Source organism: Cupressus sempervirens, chromosome 5 (assembly GCF_028749045.1).
Source record: "Cupressus sempervirens isolate cs-2001-9-10 chromosome 5, ASM2874904v1, whole genome shotgun sequence".
In the NCBI taxonomy this organism is placed as follows: Eukaryota; Viridiplantae; Streptophyta; class Pinopsida; order Cupressales; family Cupressaceae; genus Cupressus; species Cupressus sempervirens.
This window is the reverse complement of record NC_143122.1, coordinates 944,715,839-944,725,917: the sequence shown is the minus strand read 5'-3', so window position 1 is coordinate 944,725,917 and position 10,079 is coordinate 944,715,839. Positions and strand designations below refer to the sequence as shown.

Sequence of the window (10,079 nt, the reverse complement as noted above, 5' to 3'; positions counted from 1 at the left end):
TAACTACATGACTTTAGTTGACAACAATCTTAGAAACAATACCAATTATAATATTTTAGATATTATATACTATCGTTAATATCTATTGGTGATTAATTAATTACAAACTTTAAGTTTGTTTGTTGAATTCTTAAAATTGAAAGGTAGCATCTTTCTATATGATCAAATATAGATAAAGAATGTGTTGAGAATAAGAAAACAACAAAAAGAAAGACTAAGCAGTAGAGTAGGGAAGGGGATCATATTAGTAGTAATTAAAGAATATATATTCAAATTTATTAAATCTAAATATCCAAAAAACTTAATAAATTATGATTTTTCACCTTTAAAATTAGTGACTAGTGATCAAATCAAAGCATCAAATTAAAGTATCCATCACATGAAAACATTCACCTAGTTCAAAAGCACGATGTGGATTAGTACCCACAAATAACTTGTACTTTTCTAGAGTATGTCATATTAGGAGCTTAACCCTCATAGTTGTTTATAAAGATAATGTTAGTTAACACCTTGTTAGGAGATTTACCTCTAGCCCTCTTAGGAGATTTACCTTGTTAGGAGTTTTACCCTATTAGGAGAATTACACCAATGTGGTGCAAGAATTATTATAGAACCTTGAATGTCATGGAAAGAGAAATAAGAGAACAATTGACCTGATTGGGCCATTAAAAATACTAAAGTAAATGTGTCTGAAGTTAATGATATCTCTCATATGGTCATAACTTTACAACAATAAAGAAAAGTTCAAGCCTCTCCCAAGACTACCACAACAGAAAAGGGGGAAACAAGGCTTCGTAACACATATATGTAGGAGTTACCTTTTGTTGTCATTTCATGATTGTTTAACATGTCTAAAACTGCTTTATTTTTTTCTATATATTAAAAGTTGTTAAAAAGGTTTCTTTATAACCATCTCAAGGGGATGCCAACCTACTATATATTTTAATTGCAAACTCTATAGAAAGAGCCAACAATTTTTTGTTTGAATTCTCCCTTTTGCTTTGGCAATGGAGTGACTCAAATTTGAATTATTATTATTCATTTGGACTTTCTTTTTGTTAATGGTGATTGAGATGTGGATCTTGGAATGATTCCAATGATGTTGAATTTTGTTTCAGTTTCAAGAAATTTAGTATTCTTTGAGATATGTCAATTTTACAAGTTCCTTAATTGTTGTTATTAGATATATGACTATTTGCATATGGGCATTTATCCACAACTCTCATCTTTGAGTATGAAAAGCGAAAAAAAACACATGCATGGATGCATGGATGTGTGTATGCATGTACACGTGTACATATGTACATGTATGCATCTATCCACACATGCATGTGTATGCATCCATGCATACTTCCATACATACATCCATCCATGCATGGATGCATACACACACATGTAGATATCCCTGCATACATTTATCCATCCATATATACATTCATGCATCCATCCATACATGCATCCATGCTTACATATGTCCTTGAAAAGGTCTTGTTGAAACATTGATTTTCACAATTACACCATGGTGATGGATAATTGTTAGATGTCTTTCACGCTTTGTGGTTAAGAGCATACCCCTTTTTTTGGTAGATTAGTTTTGTTCATTGCACATCTATATAATGGAGTTCTACTTTTGAATCCAAAAAATAAATTTTGCATATTGTATGTAGGCATCTCATATGGTGATTTTAAGAGAGTCCTATTTTTGTGAAGAAGCCAATCTATTAACCAACAAATATCAAGCGACAAAATGTTAGACTTGTGGTGTCATTTCCCTTGCAATCTTATTTCTAATTTATGTCCAACGATATTAAAGTGCACTTGTACACTTGAACGAGTGTGTAATTAAATAAATAACTTGTAATATCTACTTCTTTTAATTCTTGACGGTTATTATCATTTGCATTGATTAAGGAATTGGAGCATAATGGTATCAATCAGAACAAATCTTAATGTCGCTTATGAAAATTTCCCATTCCTAGATGTTATAGAGTTGCTAGAGGTTTTATTGATCAAAGACGTCTTTGCAATTATGTTTTCTATTTGGGGACTTACTGACTAATCCATGGGGCATCCACATAAAAGAATTGATGCATTTCCTGTTTTCAAAAGATTACCAAAGTTGACATTAAGTTTTTGCATGCTACCATACTTTAGATCCATTGTTTTGGCAAAACCATTTGTTCACAGGCATGCAATGATTGTTTAGTACACAAGTACACAGGTGCTGTGCAGTTTGAAAGGTTAGTGTCACAATAGTGTATGGTGTACTGTTGTGGAGATTTTTCTTGAAAGGGTTTCCCTGTATAAAAATTGTACCTATATGGCTTGTTGAATTCCAGTTCTTTAGCATCTATAAAATAAAATAAAATTATAAGAAAACTTAGTTTTTGTTGCTACCAATGACTGATCTCTAAATCATAAACCCATCATAACCAATTCAAAACTTAATCCAAGTTAGAATTATTTAGTAAAAATGATTACACTACAAATTCTAAAGAAATGACCTCGCATATTTCTAATGCTTAATATTACACCTAATGAGAATTCCGCTGTTGACAAAATTCTTTTCCAATGGGCCATGAGAGTTGCATATCGGAGTTCAAGCAATAATAGGTAGTCCTCAGTGAATAATTATAATGGGCAGTCCTCAATGCTTCCCAAGGTTGCTTCAACTGGCTCACGTTTGACATTTCCATTTTGATTTTATGAATAAATTCAATAACAGCAATATCAAAATTCTCCTCATTCAGAGTAAATGATAAATCCATTTGGCAATTTTCTCACTTATCTGAACAAAATTTCTCCACTCGGCACTTGAGACAAGCCAGCATAACAAGCATATACAAAGTAAAAGTGTAGCTAGAACTAAAAATTCCATTGTTAAGCGGGCTTTGGTCCTCTCTGAATAAGAGTATTGCAACTTTGATATGTGGAAGAGCCCACCTATGTTCCCATCATCATACCACGGTATTTATCTAGGAAAACCTGTGATGTGAAACAAAAACAATATTGAGTTAAAGAGAAAGGACATCAACTGTCTATCCTTCAACTCAAAAGCATCCAATTCTTTCTTTTAGCCTTAAGCTATCTGCAAGATATTGATTCAAAGCAGGAAAAAAAATAACTTTGAAAATGTCTCTAAAACCACCTAATGATGTCATGGCAACGTCTATACAGCCACGAAAATGCACTTCCATACGAAGGAGAGGACTTAGTTTTTTTTTTGAAAAGTTAGAAAAAGGAAGTGCATTTTCGTGGCTGTATAGCCACGGGCATGATGTATCACATTAGGCGTATAGATCCAGCTACAAGATAGTATATATGGAACAACCACATAATTCTGATAAGATGCAATTAGACAATCTAAAATGCAGTCATCTACAAAACATTCACAATTAAAAATGAAGTTTCAGAGAATTATGTTCACGTTACCAGTTGCATACAGGTTATGAGGTGACAAAGAAGATAAATTACTGATGCATGACCAGAAGAATCATTATATCTTAAATAGAGTTCTTTGAGCTAATCTTGTCTTCCTGTACTGTCTCTTCCCACATCGCATCGGATACTTCCAAAGGAAGTTGCTGGACTCCAACCTTTGGAGGAAAGCTCCCTGGACAGTCTTCCCCTTCCACAAGATGCACAGGAGTATCTGCAGGATACTGATCAATTATATGATCAAGGTCACTTCCACTAATCTCCCTCTTTTCGATGAGTACCTGCATGCCAATGGATAAAACAGCCAGGCTCACAATTAAAATAAAATTAGATATATGCATAATGCTTGATCATTCAAATCATGTCTCCCAATTATTGACTTTCTTAAACTTCCAATACATAATTGGCACAACCAAATCATCTAAATCCACAAAATTATGAGAAATATCAGTATTAGGCATGTTACTATTACAGTTGAGAATCAATGCAATGGGGCAATCCCTCCACAACATTCTCAAATATGACTTCATGGTACTTCATAACAATATAATATGCACAACTCTTTTTCTAGTAACTGGCACTTTTTATGGCATTTACGAATAAGATAGTTATTAATCCATATTCAGTAGCACAGACAGTAAATCTCAAATTACACAAAAACACAGCAATAATCTCAAACTCAGGTTCAGGCACAAAAATCAAGCAGAAGTGACTTTCACATTCCATGAATTAGAGAACGTTTTTGCAATGGTTTTTATCTCCTTGGCATTGTATTCTAATCAAAGATATACTGATATCTACACTCACACAACATCCGAACTGCAGCACTGTAAAAACAGAAAGATGATTGAATACTGAAGCAAAAGCAGAAATCAGTAATCCCTGTTAACTTGGTTGGTCCAAGCCAGCCCAAGACGGATGGAGTGAAAAGAATCCTTCAAGAAATAGGGAAAAACAATAACATAGCCAAGCTAAATCAAAATGCAGCATTAACAGGGAACCCAGAAAAGAAAGTATAAGAGGACTGTCAAAAAAAGGGTCAATGCAATGTATGATTGGCCTTCAGAATTGGAGTTTATATTGATATGAAAATGAAGCTTTCATGTCAGTACATTGGCTCAAAATGGCTTAAGATGGAGTTGGGGAACAAAATGCTGTGTGATAAATGATTGTCACAACTTCAGATTATCCACAAACCTAACTCAATCTAATATAGAAGTTAACAAATTCCATCTCCCATATTATATCTTTTGAGCTAAGTCATTGATTCGGATGCGGATTAACCATTGAGGTTTCATGTGAAGTTTGTTGACAGGTAAAATTAGTTACAATCATGTGAAACGGTAAGATGGTTAATCATTATAATTTCATATGAAGATTGCCATGCTAGCTAACCATTATGATGAATTTTTAATGTTATTTTGGACAGTTGGTTATTCATCATGAATTCATGGGAAGTGAAAAGGAGGTTAGCTGTTATGATTGCTTATGATTAATAACTTGTTATGGTAATTATTATTATATTGAGGAATATAATTTAATTGTAGAGAATTTCCTTGTAGGGAACACGTCAAAGGGGTGGAAGCATTGTCAGAAAAAAATTGGGCACAAGGGCACCACCATCACTAGGCAAATAGGTATCAATCTTGAATCACCATGGCTAAGGATAAATGACTAGGCAAGCAAGATTGTATTTGGGCAATACCATGAGCTACTTGGTCAATTTTTATAACAAGAAAAATATTAAACATTTAATATCAAGATAATAAATAATACATCTCTATTGTTTTGAGACACTAGCAATCTTATCATAAGAATTAAGATATATATATATATGAGGCCGCCATGATACTAGGATCATATCTATAGATCGTACTTATTAATATACAATGTAACACTAATACTAGGGTGCATCGGGACGGTGGGACATTAGGACGAGTTTTCGAGACGAGGGGAAATTGGGCCTCATTTTTGAGAAGGCAGGGGGACGGCAGCAAGCAGAGGAAGGGGCAGGGAGGGGCATTGTATAGTATACATATCGAACTTGAAATGCTTCTTATGAAATGATGTTTCAATAGAACATTGTTAGAAAAAGTCAGCATCCATGTCATAAATTTGTTACAACTGAACTCATGTTTTGTTGTCAGTTTGTTACGCATGGTTAAATAAAACATTCTGTGTTGTCAATGATATTCAGTAAACTATTTTCTTTATCGTCTTCCCTCTAGCTAGGTGGTAGAAGGTAGTTAGGATAACTATCAGTTCCAGTTGCATCTAGAAGTCTCTACCAACTGAGAGCTCTATAGATAAAGGAACTGTAGCATATGTTTCAATCAAGCAGAATCAATAAAATGCTCCTTTCTTTCAATCTTCTGTAGCAGCTCTTTGTCGTTCTAATATATATATTTCATTTTTTTTTCATCATGGTATCAAAGCAGATCTGATTTCTAGGCAGTCGCTTTTTGGAGCAAATCTCTAATCTTCTTCGTTGCAGGCTGAAAATTGGTTGAGTAACACTAAGTCTGTTCTCTACACAATTTTGGTGAGAATTTCATGTTCTTGTTAACTTTGGGGTGCTGAAAGTTTCTTTTTTTTTCAAAAAGAAGAGAAGTTGATTAATAGATTCTCCTGGTGCTCCTCTACCCTCAATTAGATTGAATGGAAAGAATTGCTATGATTAGATTTCACAAATTGAAATGTCTCTAACTCTACAAAACTGTTATGATATTGCTAATGGTAGTGAGCAGAGACCAGCAGGTTTTGGAAAAGAACATGATGATTGGGATAGGAGAGACAAGAAGGCGGCAGCTTTGATAAAGTTAACACTTTCAGAAGAAGTTTTTCCAGAAGTTTGAAATGAAAGAAGTGGAGTGGAAGTATGGAAGATCCTGAAAAGTTTGTATCAAAATTCAGGTGATGTATGGATTATATCTCTCACCACAGAGCTGTATAATCTAAAATTAAAAGGCTCACAAGAAGTAGTGACTCATTTAAGTAAATTAAAGGAAAAGAAAAATGAATTGGTTTCTCTTGGAAAGAGCATAGATGATAAGGATTTTGTGCAAATAATTTTACAAAGTCTTCCAGGCTCTTATCAATCTTTTATAAGGGGACTTGATACTGTTGATAAATTAAAAGGCATTAAATCTGATGAGTTGTGTGCTAAGTTAATTCAAGAAGAAAAACGTCAAATAAAAAAAAAAGAATCCTCTATTGTTGATTGTGAATCTCAAGCATTTGTAATGAAAGGAAAACAATATCATCAAAGGACACAAGATAATAGATCTAATGGAAAGAATTGGAAGTATGGAGATAATAATAATTCATATAGGAATCCAAATAGAAGTGGAAATGTCATTACTGTAGTAAGCAAGGACACAGAGCTAATGAATGTTACAAAAGGATTAATGATTCAGAAAAGAATAAGTCTACAAAATCATTTGATTCTAAGAGGAATGCCTTCTGTGTAGCACTTAAAGCAAATCGTTCTTTTAAGGATGAATGGATAATTGATTCTGGTTGCACACAACATATGTCACATAATGAGCAGTTTGACTTATTAAGTGAAAGCAATGGTGAAAATATATATCTAGGAGAAAATAGTCCTCTAGAAGTTCAAGGAAGTGGAAATGTTCAAGTAAATAATGGAATGTTTAAAAATGTGAAGCTTATCCCTCAACTATCAATAAATCTTCTCTTTGTCTTTCAAACTGCAAATCAAGGATACAAAGTAGAATTTTGCAATGATAAATGCTTAGTCAAGGATGTGAATAAAAATTATGAAGTGACTGCAATTGGTAGTGGAAAATGGGCTTTATAAATTTCAAGAATTTATTGGAAATAAAGATCTATGTGCTATTGCAAAGTATGATGATGTGAGCAAGTTGTGGCATGAGCATATAGGGAATGTAAACTATCATAGTCTCAAACTTATGGAGAAGTTGAAGATGGTGCATGGTCTACCAAGAATCTCTCCAACAAAAGTAGTATGTGAAGGATGTGCAATGGGCAAGCAACATGTAGAAAGTTTCCCACAAGGAAAATCATGGAGGGCCAAAACGACTTTACACTTGGTCCACAGCGATGTGATGGGTCCTTTCAAAACACCCTCACTTGGAGGTGCAAGGTATGTTCTCACATTTATAGATGACTATTCAAGAAGAATTTGGGTATATTTTCTACAAACGGAGGAATTGTTTCATAAATTTAAGGAGTTTAAGGTTCTAATTGAAAAACAACGTGGGAAATTTCTAAAAATTATAAGAACAGATAGAGGTTCTGAATACATGAATAAAGAACTTTTGGGATTTTGAAAACAAAATGGCATAAAGAAAGAATCCACTATTTCCTACTCACCACAACAAAATAGGGTAGCAAAAAGAAAAAAATAGGACTATAATGGAAATGGCTAGGTGTATGCCCCATTCTAGAAAAATAGAGGTACATCTTTGGGCTGAAGCAATTCATACAGCAGTTTATATTCTAAATAGAACTCCTACAAAGCTTGTCATGAACATAACCCGTGAAGAGGCTTGGAGTGGAAGAAAGCCTACTATGTCTCATTTTCGTATTTTTGGTTGCACTGCTTATGCTCACATTCCTGATGAAAAGATAAGTAAATTAGAAAGGAAAAGTGAGAAATACATAATGGTGGGATATAGTAAAGAATCAAAAGGATATAGGCTATATAATCCTAATACAAAGAAAATTCAAATCAAAAGAAATGTCTGGTTTGATGAAGGTTTTGAGAATACTAATTTCTCTACATTTTCTCAGTTTCCTTTTTTGCTTGAAAAAGGTAAGCATATTGATACTAATGTTTCAGAGCAAAATATGATATCTCCTACAAAAGGAAATGAAGTGCAGGATGAAGACTCAAGCAGCAGTGATGTTGAAGACACAAGAAATAAAAGAAAAACTCGAAGCACTCAAGAGGTCCATCAAGAAGGCCCCAAGATTGTTGCTAACTATGCTCTTATGGCTAAGGTGATGCAAGTTGAAACTCCAAGCACATTTGAGGAAGCAAAAGGAAAAGATGAATGGGAGGAGGCTATGCAAGAGGAGTACAACTCCTTGATGAAGAATGGAACTTGGGAATTAGTAACACTTCCAGAAGGAAAGAATGTGGTCAGCTACAAATGGGCCTACAAAACAAAGTTCACATCAGATGGAGCAATTGAAAGATACAAGGCAAGGTTAGTGGCCCGTGGCTTCTCACAACAAGAAGGTATTGACTATACTGAGACATTTGCCCCTGTTGCTAAAATGACTTCCATTCGAGCTATTATAGCTTTAGCTGCAAAGTGTGGATGGAAAATGTTTCAAATGGATGTAAAAAGTGTTTTTTTGTATGGTGACTTAGAAGAAGAAATTTATATGCAATAACCACCAAGATTTGTTATAGATGGTCAAGAATATCTAGTATGTAGATTGAGGAAATCTCTATATGGCCTTAAACAGGCTCCAAGGGCATAGTACTCCAAAATAAATGAATTCTTTGTAACAAATGGATTTTAAAAGAGCAAAGCTGACCCAAATGTATATGTCAAGCATATTGAAGATAAAATTGTTATCATTGTTTTATATGTGGATGATCTAATCATTACAGGGGATTCCAGACAATGTATTGATGACACCAAGACACAGCTTAAGAAAAATTTTGAGATGACTGATCTTGGATTGATGCACTATTTCTTGGGCATGCAAGTTTGGCAAGAAGATAGGAGAATCTTGCTTTCCCAAACCAAATATGCTATTGATGTATTGAAAAAGTTTAATATGAGTGATTGTAAGCCATCTAATACACTATGTGAAGTAGGATTAAAATTAAGTGCTCATTCAGATCAAAAGAAAGTGGATGGAAAACTATATAGGCAACTTGTTGGTAGTCTTTTGTATCTCACAATAACTAGACTAGACATTGCATATGCAGTTGGTGTTGTATCCAGGTACATGGCAAACCCACACTTTGAACATTGGAAGGTTGCTAAGAGGATCTTGAAGTACATCAAAGGCACTTACAAGCTTGGCATTGAGTACCAACATGGAGGAGACCCTACTTTAGTAGGCTATACAGATTCTGATTATGGAAGTGATATTGATGATGAGAAATCAACTTCAGGATATATCTTCCACCTTGGTTATGGACCAATCTCTTGGAGCAGCAAGAAGCAATCAACAGTTCATCAACAGAAGCCGAATATATTGCAGCATCAAAGGCATCTCAAGAAGTTCTATGGATCAAAAGACTACTTGAAGAGACATGTCATTGAAAAGCTCATCCAACTACCATATTCTATGACAACCAAAACATTATCAAGCTTGGAAAGAATCCTGTCTACCATGCAAGATCCAAACATATTGAAGTTCACCATCACTTTGTTCAAGACCTCATGGAGAGTGAAGTAATCAAGCTATACTTCTGTGGCATTGAAGATCAAGTTGCAGATATCTTTACCAAATCATTGTCTACAGTCAAATTTCTCAAATTTCGGACCTTGCTATTTCTCAAAGAAGTTGATATTTAACTTTATTCTTGTAATAATTTCTTATTGTAATTTCTCCCACTAAAAGATTCTTTAGTGGTAGAAATTAAGGGAGGGTGTTAGAAAAAGTCAGCATCCACGTCATAAATTTGTTAC

General features: G+C 34.1%; 1 protein-coding gene across 2 annotated transcripts in view; it reads right to left on the bottom strand.

Moving 5' to 3' along the window:
* Window positions 1–2,489: 2,489 nt before the first annotated feature.
* The window catches only part of FTSHI1 (FtsH extracellular protease family), a 189,419-nt gene continuing 181,829 nt past the window's right edge, over window positions 2,490–10,079 (bottom strand). For both annotated transcript variants that reach the window (XM_089833042.1, XM_089833041.1), the window contains 2 exons: window positions 3,433–3,719; window positions 2,490–2,985 (listed from right to left, as the gene is read on the bottom strand). In XM_089833042.1, coding sequence (XP_089689168.1) covers window positions 3,504–3,719 — 216 coding nt within the window. In that variant the 3' untranslated portion in view covers window positions 2,490–2,985; window positions 3,433–3,503. The remainder of the gene's footprint in view (window positions 2,986–3,432; window positions 3,720–10,079) is intronic.